The sequence below is a fragment of the Chlorocebus sabaeus genome, chromosome X, assembly GCF_047675955.1.
Source record: "Chlorocebus sabaeus isolate Y175 chromosome X, mChlSab1.0.hap1, whole genome shotgun sequence".
Lineage (NCBI taxonomy): Eukaryota > Metazoa > Chordata > Mammalia > Primates > Cercopithecidae > Chlorocebus > Chlorocebus sabaeus.
The window spans coordinates 35,093,015-35,109,095 of NC_132933.1; the positions used below are offsets into that span (position 1 = coordinate 35,093,015).

Consider the following 16,081-nt stretch of genomic DNA (forward strand, 5'->3'; position numbering starts at 1 on the left):
CTCCCCCTTCTCCTTCCCTTTTAAGAATCATCAAATCCTGTTGATTTTCTCAGCACAATATTTCTTATGTCTTCTCCCTTATCTCCATTGTAATTGCCTCAGTTAAAAGCCTTTGTTCGCCTGGCACAGTGGCTCAGGCCTATAATCCCGGCACTTTGGGAGGCCGAGGTGGGTGGATCACCTGAGGTCAGGAGTTCAAGACCAGCCTGGCCAACATGGTAAAACCCTGCCTCTACTAAAAATACAAAAATTATCTGGGACATGGTGGAACGCACCTGTAATCCCAGCTACTTGGGAGGCTGAGGCAGGAGAATCGCTTGAACCCAGGAGGCAGAGGTTGCAGTGAGCCGAGATTGTGCCATTGCAAACCAGCCTGGGCAACAAGAGTGAAACTCCATCTCAAAAAAAAAAGCCTTTGTTATCTCTCTCCAGAACTATATTAACTGTATTTTAAGTCATTTCCTGGCCTCCAGGCTCTTCTCCCAACAATGAGTCCATCGTACCCAAGGTTGGCAGTGTATTTTCACAAAACACCTAAGAATCTACTGCACTCCAGGCACTGTGTGAGGGGCTGGGCTGGGAATAAAAATGCATACACAGCCCCTGGCTTCTTGGCTCACACCCAGAACTGATACAAAACATTGCCCCCTCCCCAACTATATTCAGTGGCAGATCCTTCTGGAATACTGTTTGGTTTTTTTTCACCAGATCTCTTTTTTTAACCTTCATGAATCACTTATACATTAGAAACTTTCCGTATGTTACCTTTGTTATTCCCAAGAACTCCACAAGGGAGGTACTACTATTTATCCCCATTTCACAGATAAGGAAAATGAGACCAGGTTACTTGCCTCTGTTCACAATTCAGGCAGGTGACAGATGTTGGATTCAAGACCAGATCTGATCCTCTAGCTTATGCTCTGTCTCTCACATCTTAAAGTAGGACACAGAAAACTTGGAAAAGAGCCCAAACAGGATGACCATGATATGCAGAATCTTGAAAGCAAGTCATGTGGGGAACAAAGGAAAGAAATGAAGCCTCTTTGGCCTTGTGAAGAGTGAATTTAAAAATGACATGGTGGCTGTCTCTAAATATTTGAGAGGTTGTTATGCGAAAGAGGAAGGAAGCAATCATGTGTGGCTCCAACAGCAGAGCTAGGTCTAGCTCATGGTGAAATTTACACAGTAAATTTCGACCCAAGAACCTTTTCTAACATAGCCCTCTAACAGGCAGGGGTGTTTAAGGAGAAGCTAAACAATCATTTGTCAGGGGTGGGTGGAAAGGACATTCCTGCCTTGAGTGGACAAACGGTCTAGATGAGTGTTTCTGGGCACATAAGAATTACCTGGGGTCATTTAAAAGAATACAGATGCAGGCCCCACCCCAGACGTAGCAAAACAGAATCTTGGGGGATGGAGACGGTATTGCAAGAATCACATATGAGGAAATAAGTCTGTAAGAAGATTCATTCAAGCCTCAATAGAAGAACTATGAAAGGCCAATCAACATGAAAAACTGTTCAACTTTAAGGGTAATCAAAGAAATGCAAATCAGAACAGTGATGTACCATTTATTTCCTATCAAACTGCAAAAAATTTTAAAATACTACTAACAAGCGTTGGCATGGGAGAGAGAAAATGAACACCCTCACACTCTCCTGGTAAAAAAATAAACTGAAGCTACTTTCTGTAGAGCAATTTAACAGTACATAAGAGGAATTTTTAATACTAAAAATGTATACAGTGTAATCTTTGAGCAAGCAAGTCCACTGCTAGAATTTATCCTAAGGGAACAATCTGGCAATTTTGAAAATGCCTTCTCAAAGACATTCACTCAGGTACTGATGGTAATGCTCTATGTCTGCACTGTCCAATATAGTAGCCACTAGCCACATGTGGCTATTGAGCACTTGAACTGTGGCAGGTGAAATTTGGAAACTGATTATTATTATTACTTTTTTTTGAGTCGGAGTCTTGCTCTGTCGCCTAGGCTGGAGTGCAGTGATGGGATCTCAGATCACCGCAACGTCTACCTCCTGGGTTCAAGCAATTCTCCTGCCTCAGCCTCCTGAATAGCTGGGACTACAGGCATGCACCATGACACTCGGCTAATTTTTGTATTTTTTTTACGTAGAGACAGGGTTTTGTCATGTTGGCCAGGCTGGTCTCGAACTCCTGTCCTCAGGTGATATGCCTGCCTAAGCCTCCCAAAGTACTGAGATTATAGGCGTGAGCCACCACACCTGGGTATGATTACTTTTAATTAATTTAAATTTAAAAGTAAAGAAAGACATATAGCTATTTACCTTTATAGTTCATGTTTATAACAGCACAAAATTAGAAAAATTATCAAAATATCAAACAATAAATGATAATTACCTGTGATACACCCATAATGAAAATTTAGGCAGTCATTAAATATTAAATAGATTTGTATTTATTGACATCAAAAAATGTTAATAAGATACTGATAAATGAAAAAAAAATTATTTAAAGGTTGTGCGGCCAAGGGAAGTGGCTCATGCCCGTAATCCCAGCACTTTGAGAGGCCGAGGTGGGTGGATCACGAGCTCAGGAGATAGAGACCATCCTGGCTATCACGGTGAAACACCGTCTCTACTAAAAATACAAAAAAATTAGCCGGGCGTGGTGGCGGGCGCCTGTAGTCCCAGCTACTCAGGAGGCTGAGGCAGGAGAATGGCGTGAACCCGGGAGGTGGAGCTTGCAGTGTGGAGATCACAACTGCACTCCAGTCTGGGCAACAGAGGGAGCCTCCGTCTAAAAAAAAAAAAAAAAAAGCAATGAAAGCTTAAATAACAAAGGTTCACTGACGATTAGAATAGAAAAAGACTCAATCCAGAGACTTTTTTAACACGTTAGTCTTAGAAAACAAATTTTCCTATTTGGTACTTAAACAAGGGTTCAGCAAGGAGGCCTCTCTGGCTTCACAGCAACCTGCACCGGTCTTTTGTACAGATCCTGGTGGACTGGCTTGCTCTGGGCCCTACTAACCTCCAGTAGCGAGACTATTTTATGTTTAGGTGCCAATACTCTGGTTAACTTTCCTGACCCTCAGTTTATTGAGAGCTTAGTTCACTGAGAGCCTCTGAACTGGAAAGGCTTGGTCAAGAAGCCCAAGTTGAAACCGGCTTTTATTCTGTATTGTTCTCACCTCCTTACAGATGAGGCTGTGGGTTTTGTCCGATATTACCTACTTTCCACAAATTCCCTTGGGAAGAGTGAGCAGAGGAGTGGTTCCGTTTTCAGTGCTTCCCTAAATGCAAACATAACAAACATTCCATGCTAAGGTAGTTGTGAGCAGCGGGTTGGGGGAGTCAACAGCTGCAGACGCTTTTCAGCCATTCTCAGCTTCTGGAGAGCTTTTCTCTACTGGAGCTATTAAACGAAATCTGGCTGATGCCAGCCAGGGGACGCTGCGTGCATTACGGCGCCTGCAAGGGCTACAACCCCTAATATCTAGCAACTCTTTCCCGATCCTTTGGCGCACAAGGAATTGAGGGTAAGCTCAGCAGTAAACAGTATTTAAACAGCTACTAGGCGACTCTTCCAGACTGATAAAGTGGCTTCTCTAAAGGGCAGCCATCATACAACATGTTTAGCAAAATGCCTTTGTTCCCCTGCGGCACCAGTAGCTACATCCTGAATTACAACAAAATCAATTTAAAAATTTAAAACTCTGCATTTTAAACATGTATATATGTAAACACTTCTCTCTTAATCACAGACACTCTCAGGTTATAATGTTTCTCCCCAATCCCCTCTTGAGAAATCTCTCAATGATGATTCTATAATTATCCCTTTCCCTGGGTTAAAACTGACCTTCGTAAAAACGCTGAACTTACAGGAAAATGCAGTAATAGTGGTACAGTCTCTCTGTCTGCTTTATTATGTAGTTAGTTAATACATTCGTGGAAGTACTAATAACTGAGTAACAGTTTGAATGTGCAACAACATGCTATATATATAGCCCAGGCCCAGCCTTCTGAATTGTTCGAACAGTGAGGAAAACTGAATGAAATTAGCAATGGGCCAATAAGGGTGTGATTCTAAAATCCTTAAAAAAAAAAAAAAAAAAAAACCTAAACAGGAAATACTGTATATTTGTACAGCTTGGTGGGTTTTCCACGTTCTAACAAGAGATACACCAGAGGAAAGCTTGACTTGCTGCAGTAATGGCTCTATCTCATATTGAAGCCCCAACGTGAGTATCTTGGGTTTATAGCACAAGTGTAAATCCTACCTCAGCTGTCCCTTAAAAGAATCAGAAGTTATGGCAGCAGCTGTAACATGGTCCCCTCACTCTCCAGCCACTCGTGGTTTTACTAACTTTGGTTAACAGCTCTTTGTGAGAGAGAGTCATTTAGGAGCAACACTCCATGTAAGAACTATTTCCTTATTTTTTCATTGACTAAACTGCTTACAAATAGCATTCGCTAAGGCTCTATGAAGAATCTAAAGTTGATTTGTGTGCATAATCTGGGTGTCCTATTGACAAAGACATTCCCATACACACAACCAACCCAGATCGTAACTAATGAAAACAAATGAAGAAAAAGATCATTTGCATTCTCATAATTATAGAGCATCTAGCACATTGTAAGGGCTCAATAGATATTCATTGAGTTAGATTACTAGAATCTGTTCTGCCTCACTCCCAAAATCTCAATGTTTCACATACTAGAGTAATGAGTAAATATTCCTCTGTATTGCCTGGTGTAAATGGTAAAAATCAATGGCCTTGGTCCCAAGTAAGCTGGGCTGACAAGGGAACCATGGCCACTGCCAGTGTCTCCTAGAAGAGACTTCTGCCAGTAACAGTTTTTGTCTGCTTTGCCATAGAATCAATGGTTAGGAAGGAGCCGCTGAATCTGCAATGCACAGAATTCTTTTGAAAACCTAAAAACATGGGAAAGAACGCTAATGTTAACTTTTTGCTGCTAGGGTGGCAGGTCAAGCGCTGATCAAATCCCAGTGGAAGTTTTCTTAGTCCCATTTATTCTCTTGAGAAATCTGTCCACCTACGACTTTCTTCGCGTGTTGTGGTAGAAGGCCGCCAACCCTGCTCAAGGAAGTTTTATTGTTGTTGTTGTTTTGTTTTTGTTTTTTTCTCCGAATTTAGGAAAGTGTTCTCTGCTAGGTAGATTGAATCACTTGTTAACAATCGCCCAAGATGAGAGCCCTGGTATAAATGTTCTGCACACAGCTTGCCTTCCTCTCTTAACTGGCTGTGGTGACAGGCAAGGCTCCAATCTGACCTCAACAGGTCCTCACTCCAAAATCAGACTGAAACACACAATAAGCCAAGTCCATTAAAATAACATTAAAGGTCTGGATTTAGCTCCACTAAACAGCAGAATTAAACTTTCAAGGGTCCATCCACAATAAAGAGATTTCTTTAAAGTCATTTAGGGTTGCACAGTTGTAGCTATTAGGGATCAGATCTTTATCTCAAAGGTACATAGTTTACCTTTGATTCTCCTCCAGAACTCCCACCAATGTCAACTTTCTCCACTGTTGGGATCAAGCCCCTGGCCTCCCTTTAATGTTGGGTTTTATTGCTGATTCTACAAGAGCAACAGAAAAATTACAAGGAAAAGCTGTCAAGTTCCCTTCCGATGACAAGTTGTTTTAACAAAAAGAGCCCTCTCTTAAACGGTGAAACTTAAACACAGCAAACGACTCGCTGTAAAATGGAGCTGAGGGAGACAAAAACAAACAAAAACAAAAACAACAACAAAAAACAAAGTAACAAAACAAACACAAATTAATCAGTCCGATATCTTATTCAGGGTTTGTTCGCTTGTCCAGGAAACTGGCAACGAGTGTCTTGAAAACAAGAGAAGGGGCAAGTGCCCGTTAGCACCCTTTCGCCTTTCTCCGGAGTCAGACAATCCGGGTAAGGCTGAGGGTGCTCTGGGAGGGTTCCCAGGGAGTCAGCGCGCTTTCGAATCCCCATCCCCCAGTACCGAGCTGTGGAGCTCTGACCCCAGGTCCTCCATCCCTGGACTGACACACCCAGTCTTCCCCCAAATCCCCACGGCACCTTCCCCTTGCCTCTGGAGTGCTCGCGGGTCCCCGAGGGATACCCTCTCCCTGCGGTGGATGACCCTGCGCCCACTCTGTCGCGGAACCCCGTTGTTTCTAATGCCCTCCCTCCGCAGCAGCACCCCTTCAAAACCCATCGCCGCCCTCTCTCTCCCCAGTTGCACGAGGAAGTCGCTCTGCTTCCTCTGTTCTCACCGCCCGCCCGAGCTTGGGCGCCCGGGGCTTTCTGGGTGGGGTTCTTTTTTGTGTACACGGTGTGTGTGTGTGCGCGCGAGAGTGTGTGTGCCAAACGCTCATCGCATCCTTCCGCCTAGGCTGCCTCAGGTGCTCGCAGGAGGCGATAGGGATCTCGTTCTGCCCCTGTCCCCAGCTCTTTGTGCGGAGTCCAGAGCAGCGTGAGGTCAGCTCTTTAGCTCACACCCCCGGCCCCGACACCGGGTGGGAGCCCCCGCCTCCCCCTCCGCCTCCCCCTCCGCCTCCTCCGCAGCCGTCCGAGCCCGGCTTTGATAGTCCGCTTCCATCCCGGCGCACGCCTCCGCCGTGCCGGGCGGCCGGAGCGCTGTCAGCGGGCGCCTGGGACTCGGACCCCGGCCGGCGGCTACCGGTGCGAAAACTTACTGGAGCGGAGAAAGAGAGCGCGCGGCGCACCGGGCGGCCGCACTGGCGCCGTTCCTGCCCCTTCCCGCGTCGCTCCCGCCTGGAGCGCGTCCCCCGGGATGCCCCGTCCCCCGGCCACTCACCAGCACCACGGAGCCCCGCACGGCCTCAGACACGCTCTGCCGGAGCTCAGCCGCCGTGCCAGGCTTGCTGAGCCGTTTGGTGAATTTGCGCACTTCGGCCATAGCAGCGGCAGCGGGCGGGTCTCGGCGGGCTGGCCGACCTCGGCTGGCGGGCGGGCGGGCGGACTCACTGCCCCGGCCCGCGGCGGCCGCGGCCGCTGCTGCTCCCTCTGTTTACTCGCCGGCCGGCCGGCCACATCGCAGCTCGGCGGCGGCGCGGCTCGCGCTGCTCCTCCCTCCCACCTCCCACCCGCTGCTCCTCCCTCGTTCCCTCCTTCCCTCCTTTTCTCGCTCGCTTCGCCCGCTCACTGTCCTGCCCCACTGCGTCGGCGGCGGCAGCTCCCTCCCCTAGAGGGCCCGAGCTCCGATCGCCACCAGCCGAAGCAGGAGGGTGTGTCCGATGAGGAAGGGTGTGTAGAGGGGGAGGGAGAACTGGAGGTGGGGGTGAGGGTCACGAGGGAAGAGGGGGGAAGTGGCTACCGCTCGGGCTCCGCCCGCAGCTGATGTTGCTGGTGCAGCCGCATCCGGGAGGGGAGATCTGGGCTGCTTCTTTTTTTTCCGCTTGAGTGGGGCGGGCGGGCGGGGCGGGGTGGGGTGGGGGAACAGAGAGGGGTGATGAAATGTCTCCAAGAGTGGGGCGTGCTCTACCCTAGTGCTCCTCTCCCGCCTCGAAGCTGCAATCCCCGCAGGAGGGCTGGAGAACTCTCATGTCCCCCCACCCCGCAAGCCCCCAGGGCCCAGGCGGCTAGGGGCTGGAAAACAACGTGGAGCAGCCGCCTTTTGTGTGCTCTGTGGGGAAGGGTCGCACCAATGTCGAAGGACATAGAGCGGCTTTCCAGCGTGAGCGGCTCGCCTGGGTCCCCCTCCTCGCCCACACCGTTTTCCTACTCAGTTAGTTCACCTAACTAGGGGCAACACTGGGGAGAGAGCATGCTTCTGGAAATGGAAACTTATTGTGGCGGCACCCCTCGCTCCGTCCCCCACGGGGGAGAGCTGGATGGTGGGGCCTGAGCCTGTGGCAGGTGGTCCCTAGGTCAGCACTGACTGCGCCAGGAGTGGGGTGGGGGTGGGGTGGCATTAGGAAGGCCATCTCCCTGGGTTTGGAGGATTTACCAATCTTCTAGTAGCTTTTACAAGTGCCCTGCACTCACCTCTCCATTTCCTATTCATCTCCTTACCCTTTTCAGCTTCCAAGAAATTGTTTTTCCAAGAATCAAAGAACATCTCATAACAGGGTATAAAAGGAACATGCTTAAGACAGAAATAGGGACGTGAATCTTGAAGTACTAGTGACCCTGTCAGACCTCCTGAAGTGCAGAGTGAAAGGTTCCACTGATGATGGCAGTTTTCTATCTGGTTATTTCATTTGTTGAGAGTTTGGAAATGGCCCTCAGTCTGGGGGATGGAGCAGCCCTTCTGAAAGCAGTCCTACCACCACCCATAGGGCACTTTCCCCACCCTCAGAGACCAAACAGTCTTTTAGGGAACTTTATTATGGAAACAAGCGCATGCGTGGTGATGGTTTCTTTGAACCCAGAAAAGGCCAAGTGTCTTCCCAGTAAGCCTATTTCAGTCATCACATCAGTCTCAATAAAGCATATGTGGAGGCTCCTAGAGGGCCTGGGACCTGGAAGTCCTCTAAAGACATTCTGTCACAAATCTTAGTTTTGCACAGTATGTGTAAAATTTGTTAATTGTTGCACGTAGGCAGATCTCCAAGAATTCATACCCTCTATTCCATAAATGCCTGGGTGGCTCATGCTGTTTGTTACTGCCACAATAGCTATAACACTTTTTGCTTTCGAAGAGAGCCCAGATTCACTTCAGGTATAGGGCAGAGCCACAGGGTTTGGGGAAGGCAGGCCCAACTCCAGGTGATGAATCATGACTGATGAAAAAAACATGATAAGCTCCCTCTTATTGACTAGTGAGATGGTCTAGACTCCCGCTCAGTTTGGGCCAAGGAGATATAAGAGGGAAGTGTGAGAGGAGGGTTCCTGGGAAAGTTTTTCTACCTTAATAAAAAAAAAATAAAAAGGAGAGAGGCCCAGGCCCCACTTTCTTCCTGAGAGGGATGTTTGCTTGCAATGCTTTGGCCCTTGGCAGCCATATTGCAACCATGAGGCAAGGCCAAGACAATCTCAGAGAAGCCAATCCAGAATCCAGACAGCATTGAACTGTTGAACCAGGCCTGATACTGCCTACCTCTGAGTTCCTTTTTATGTAAGAAAAATAAACTCCTGCAATTTATGCCACTTTTAGATGAATATTCTGTTACTTTCAGGCAAAAGCATTCTTAGTACTACGGGCTCTATGGTAGCCACTGAAGGTGCATCACATTAAACAAGACAGGCGAGGTCCCTCCTCTCTTGGAGCTCAATGTGAGCTCAACGAAATGAACATGTTAATTTCAGAAAGATAAATGCTATGCAGAGAATTAAGGTGAGTTGATAGAGAGTAACTGGAGTTGGGGACCTAGTTTAAAATAGATGATCAAGAAAAGCTTCTTTGAGGAGGTAAACACTGAGCTGAGTCTTGAAGAAAAAGAAGCAATCAGCAGAGAACAGCAGGTAGAGCATTCCAGGCTACAGGAATGCCAGGAACAAAGGCCTAGAGATGGGAGCAGACTTAATATGTTCAAAGACCAAAAAAAGGCCAGTGTGGCTGGAGCATAGAAGGAAGAGGAGTGGTACAAGATAGAGTAGGAGAAGTAAGCAATTTTTGCAGAGTCTTGTGAGCCATGGGAAACATATGTCACACTGATGGTGCACAAACACCATCTGGCCATTGTGCAGGCTCTATGCTCATTCTTGAGATTGTAGATTTCACTTCTTCTGGTTGAAGACTTCTATTTAAGTACATAAACATTGAGCATGGTGCTACGCACTGAGGGAGAATGCAGTATGAATTAAAGACACTATTTCCTTCTGGGAAAAAAAAAAGAAAGTCTAGTACAGAATGTATTTATGGTACCAGGTAGTATGTGATACAGACCACACTCAAGGTAAAGAGGCAGGAAGGGCCAAGCGCGGTGGCTGATGCCTATAATCCCAGCACTTTGGGAGGCTGAGGTGGGTGGATCACCTGAGGTCAGGAGTTCAAGACCAGCCTGACCAACATGGTGAAACCCCGTCTCTACTAAAAATACAAAAATTAGCCAGGTGTTGTGGCAGGCGCCTGTAATCCCAACTGCTTGGGAGGCTGAGGCAGGAGAATTGCTTGAACTCGGGAGGCAGAGATTTCACTGAGCCAAGATTGCACCATTGCACTCCAGCCTGGGCAAGAAGAGTGAGACTCCGTCTCAAAAAAGATTAAAAAAAAAAAAAAAAGGCAGGGGAGATCATACCTGCTTAGGGCCTATGAAAGGCTTTCTGAAACAGGGAGTGTTTGAGCTGGACTTTGCGGAATGGGTAGGATTTGGATATAACTACACTCACATAGTAAAGGGAAATTGTAGGTGCAATCTTACAACTTCCAATGGGGCATTTTATTGGGTGATTTCTTTTCTACATTTGTTAAATATATTAGGTTTTTATCACAAATTTAGCTGCTGCCTTAAGACTATCCTAGTTGAACCTGAGATACAAGTATTAGAAATGCCATTGAGCCCTTTGACCGAGAAATTCCACTTGTATAAATCAACGCTAAATAAAAACTCGCACATGTGAACTCAGATGCCTGTATAAGGATGGTCATTGTATCAAATGTTTGTAATAGCAAAATATTAGAAAGAACCTGAATGTCCATCTAAAAGGGACTTCTTTATGATCAGTCCCTAGACCACTGCCTGGCACAAAAAAATAGTGGGTGCTCAAAAAATAGTTGTTCAGGGAATGAATGAATACATGTGATTTATTCAAACGAAGGGACTCTCTTCAGCTATTAAAAAAAGAATGACATATATATGTATGTACTTACGTTGAAAAAGCTCCAAAGGATGTTCATTGATAAAGCAAGTTGCAGAATGACTCTATGTATGAAAATGTGTATGTGTGGGCCAGACGCGGTGGCTCACACCTGTCATCCCAACACTTTGGGAGGCTGAGGCAGGCAGATCACCTGAGGCCAGGAGTTTGAGACCAACCTGGCCAACATGGCATGGCGAAACTCCGTCTCTACTAAAAATACAAAATTTACCCAGGCATGATGGTGTGCACCCTGTAATCTCAGCTACTTGGGAAGCTGAGGCATGAGAATCGCTTGAACCCGGGAGGTGGAGATTGGTGGAGATTTCAGTGAGCCGAGATTGCTCCACTGCACTCCAGCCTGGAGGATACAGCGGGACTCTGTCTCAAAAAAAAAAAAAAAAAAAAAAAAAAAAGGGTGTGTGGTGTGTGTGTGTATATGTATGTCCCTATACATGAGTTATTAGTGAGGGCCTCATGGGTGGGAAGTGTAAGTGGGGAGCAAGGACACTTTAACATTTTATCATCTAAATGCCAAAGACTCTCAAATTTATATTTCCAGCCTCAAACATCAGACTTGTACATTGAACTCAGCATCCCCACTGGGATGTCTAGTAAGTATCTCTAATTCAGCATGCCTAAAATCGAAGTCTTATTCTTTCTCCACGAATCTAGTTTTTCTATAGTTTTCTCCATCTCAGTATATGATCATTCTTTCTAGTTCCTCAGAACAAAAGCCTTAGAGTCATCTTATTTCCTACACACCCTTTATACAACCAACAGCAAAGCCTGTTGGCTCTGCCTTCAAAATACATCTGAAATCCAACCACTTCTTAATATCTCTACCAATACCACCAGCAACCCTTAGCAAGCTTACGTCAATAGCCTCTCAACTGACCTCCCTGCTTCCACCCTTACCCTCCTGTAGTTGATTTGCAACATAGCCAGTGATTCCCACCAACCCCCTGTTCAGTTTCTACTTACAGTGACCTACAATATCTAGTGTTATTTCTTGCTGTGTAACAAATTACTCCCAAGTTTAGCAGCTTAAAACAATACACATATATTATCTCACAGTTTCTGTTGTTCAGGAATCTAAGCATGACTTAGTTGGGTTGTCCAAACCAGAGTTTCTCGCTAGGCTGCCATCAAGGTATGAGTTCAGGATCTCTCACAGGCTTTGATCAAGGTGTCAGAGCAGGGACCTCACCCATCTCAAGGTTTAACTGGGGCAGAATTTGTTTTTAAGCCCATTCAGTGGTTGTGGCAGCATCCAGATCCTTATAGGTTGTTGCAGTAAGGGCCTTAGTTCCTTGCTGGCTGTCGGCCAGAGGCTGGCCTCAGTTCCTTGCCTCATGAGCTTCTTCAGAAGGCAATTAATAACATGGCAGTTTACCAAAGTGAGCAAACAGGGCCAGGTGCGGTGGCTCACACCTGTAGTTCCAGCACTTTGGGAGGCCAGTGTGAATAGATCACTTGATGTCAGGAGTTCAAGACCAGCCTGGCCAACATGGTGAAACCCCATCTCTACTAAGAATACTAAAGTTGGCAGGGTGTGGTGGCATGCACCTGTAATCCCAGCTACTGGAGAGGCTGAGGTGAGAGGATCACTTGAACCCAGGAGGCGGAGGTTGCAGTGAGCCAAGATCCCACCACTGCACTCCAGCCTGGGCAACAGAGTGAGATTCTGTCAAAAAAGAAAAAGAAAAAAAGTGAGCAAACGAGAGAGTTGAAAGAGTGAAAGATTACCTGCAATTGGAAGCCACAGTCTTTTATAACCTAAACTGGGAAGTGGCATTCCATCAATTTTACTGTATTTTATTCACTAGATCCAGCTCACATTGAAGGGGAAGATATTACACAGGGTATTAATACTAGGAGGCAGGAATCATCTGGAGTCATATCAGGAACTGCCCATCACAATCTACCTGACCTGTCTCACCCAGCATTACAGCTTTTTTCCCATACCTGTCTGATCTCATCTCCTATTGATCCTCTCCTTTGCACTCCATGATCTACCACACAGGCCTCCTTGCAGGTCCCTGAATTGCCAAGGCTTTGTCCATCATGAAGGCCTCCTCACTTACTGTTCCTTCTACCCAGTGAAAGAAGCTTCATTACTTACTCTCTCAACATCTTTAGGTTTTGGGCGTTCCTTGACCTTCGAATTTAAAAGTTCAACCCTCCTGCCATCTCCTATCTAACTTGCTTTCTTTGTTTTTCTCCAAAGCACTTGTCACTGTTTGATATACTATATATGTTTATATATTTATTTTATCATCTGTCTTCCACACTAAAATGCACGTTCCATGAAAGCAGGATATTTTGTCTACTTTGTTCACTGCTTTATCATCAGTGCCTAAAGCAGCACTGCCCAACAGAAATATAATATGAGCACATATGTAATTATAAATTCACTCATAGCCACTTTAAAAATTAGTAAAAAGAAGCAGGTGAAATTAATTTTGATAGTATATTTTCACTGGGTGTGGTGGCTCACGCCTGTAATCCCAGCAATTTGGAGGGCCGAGGTGGGCAGATCGCTTGAGCTCAGGAGTTTGACACTAGCCTGGGCAACATGGTGAAACCCTGTCTCTACCAAAAGTACAAAAAATTAGCCAGGTGTGGTGGTGTGACACTGTGGTACTAGCTACTCTGAAGGCTGAGGTGGGAGGATCGCTTGAGCCCAAGAGGCAGAGGTTGCAGTGAACTGAGATTACACCACTGCACTCCAGCCACTGCACTCCAGCCTTTAAGATGGAGTCAGTATATTAATGAGATAATCTGCTCTCTTTTTCTCATAATAAGTCTTCAAACTTTGGAGTGTATTCTACCCTTACACTGTAATTTAGATATTAAATTTTCATCAGAAATCTATGAGGATCTGTATTTAGACTTCATAAACTTACAGTTGAAAGAGTACATTCACAAATTCAAGTTGTTCCAAACATACTTAAAAAGTTTTCTAGGCTGGGCATGGTGGTTCACACCTGTAATCCCACCACTTTGGGAGGCCGAGGTGGGCAGATCACCTGAGGTCAGGAGTTCGAGACAAGCCTGGCCAACATGGTGAAACCCTATCCCTACTAAAAATACCAAAAATTAGCCAGGCATAGTGGCGGGCACCTGTAATCCCAGCTACTCAGGAGGCTGAGACAGGAGAATTGCTTGAACCCAGGAGGGGGAGGTTGCAGTAAGCCGAGATCACGACATTGTATGCCAGCCTGAGCAACAAGAGTGAAACTCTGTCTCAAAAAAAAAAAAGAAAAAAAAAAAAAGTTTTCTACTGGCCGGGTGCGGTGGCTTATGCCTATAATCCCAGCACTTTGGGAGGCTGAGGCAGGAGGATCATTTGAGATCAGGAGTTTGAGACCAGCCTGACAAACATGGTGAAATCTTGTCTCCTCTAAAAATACAAAAAATTGGCCAGACATGGTGGCTCAGACCTGTAATCCCAGCCCTTTGGGAGGCTAAGGCAGGTGGATCACGAGGTCAGGAGTTTGAGACCAGCCTGGCCAATATGATGAAACCCAGTCTGTACTAAAAATACAAAAATTAGCCTGGTGTGGTGGTATGCACCTGTAGTCCCAGCTACTCTGGAGGCTGAGACAGAAGAATCACTTGAAACCGGGAGGCGCAGGTTGCAGTGAGCCATGATCATACCACTACAGTCCAGCCTGGGCGACAGAGTGAGACTGCATGTCTAAATAAATAAATAAACCAGCCTGATCAACATAACAAGACTCCATCTTTACAAAAAATTAAAAAATTAGCTGGGCATTGTGGTACACGCCTGTAGTTCCTGCTACTCAGGAGGTTGAGACAGGTGGATCACATGAGCCCAGGAGTTTGAGGCTTCAGTGAGCCATGATTGCACCACTGTGCTCCAGCATGGGTGACAGAGCAAGACCCTGTCAAAAAAACAATTCTAGTATGTATTTCATATCAGTTTTGTATTTAAGTATAAATTAACTAAAATTACAAATGCATTTCCCCAGTCGCATGAGCTACATTCATGTCCTCAATAGCCATGTGTGACTAGTGGCCACAGTGTTGCCCAAGGCAGGCCTAGAACAGTGTTGAGCACTTAAGGGTCACTCAATAATTAATTATTATATACAAATTGTGTGCAGCTTCTCCGATCAGAATATATTCATGATGACTTCAATGAGATAAATAAAGTCAAACAAAAGAAACCGTGATACCATGTTCACTTCTGTGTATTGTTGAGACATTTATTACAACCAAATTATAATTGTGGAGAGCTGTATGGTCTCCAAAGCATATTTATATCCATTATCTCATTCAGTCTTCAGAACAATCTGGAGAGGTAAACAGAGCCAAGATGATTTTTCCCCATTTTACAGATAAGTCACACAGTAGTTGGCAGGGCCAGAAACAGAAACCAGGTCTTTTAGGTATCTTTCAAATACACCACATGGCATTGACTAACCTTAAGGGCCCTGGGAGAATCTCCATCTTACTTTAATTCTATGCTGCTCCATTAGTCATGAATTTATAGTGAGATTGTCATATATATTTTAATCTGTCAGATAACTGTATATTGTTGGATACAATAATATAGGCAATATATGAGTATTTGAAAAAGTTAAAAGCCCTATTGCAATTATAAGATATTTTAAATAATATAAAACTTATGGAATATATATTAATCACCTATGGTACCACTTGGAATAATGAGAGGTTCCTTATTTCCCAAAGTCATCACCTTCTTTTTCACTTTTTTATCCTTCAAAGGGATATTTTTAAAAAATATTAAAAACATATTTAAAAAATATTTTTAAATTTTATTAAAAATATTTTTTAAGCCAGGTGCGTTGGCTCACGCCTGTATTCCCAGCACTTTGGGAGGCCAGGGCGGGCGGATCATGAGGTCAGGAGATCGAGACCATCCTGGCTATCACGGTGAAACCCCGTTTCTACTAAAGATACAAACAAACAAACAAAAAAATTAGCCGAGTGTGGTGGCGGGCACCTGTAGTCCCAGCTACTTGGGAGGCTGAGGCAGGAGAATGGCGTGAACCTGGGAGGCAGAGCTCGCAGTGAACTGAGATCATGCCATTGCACTCCATCCTGGGCGACAGAGTGAGACTCTGTCTCAAGAAAAAAAAATAAAAATAAAAATAAAAATAAAAATAAAATATATATATATATATATACACATACACACACACACACACTCAGCTGGGCACAGTGGCTCACACCTATACTCCCAGCACTTTGAGAGGCCAAGGCAGGTGGATCACCTGAGGTCAGGAGTTCAAGACCAGCCTGGCTAACATGGTGAAACCCCTTCTCTACTAAAAATAC

The 16,081-nt window shown here is 45.4% G+C and overlaps 1 protein-coding gene across 2 annotated transcripts in view; it reads right to left on the minus strand.

Moving 5' to 3' along the window:
* DOCK11 (dedicator of cytokinesis 11) overlaps positions 1 to 7,204 on the minus strand; it is a 192,151-nt gene extending 184,947 nt beyond the window's left edge. For both annotated transcript variants that reach the window (XM_037989080.2, XM_037989079.2), the window contains exon 1: positions 6,807 to 7,204. In XM_037989080.2, coding sequence (XP_037845008.2) covers positions 6,807 to 6,908 — 102 coding nt within the window. In that variant the 5' untranslated portion in view covers positions 6,909 to 7,204. The remainder of the gene's footprint in view (positions 1 to 6,806) is intronic.
* Positions 7,205 to 16,081: the final 8,877 nt, after the last annotated feature.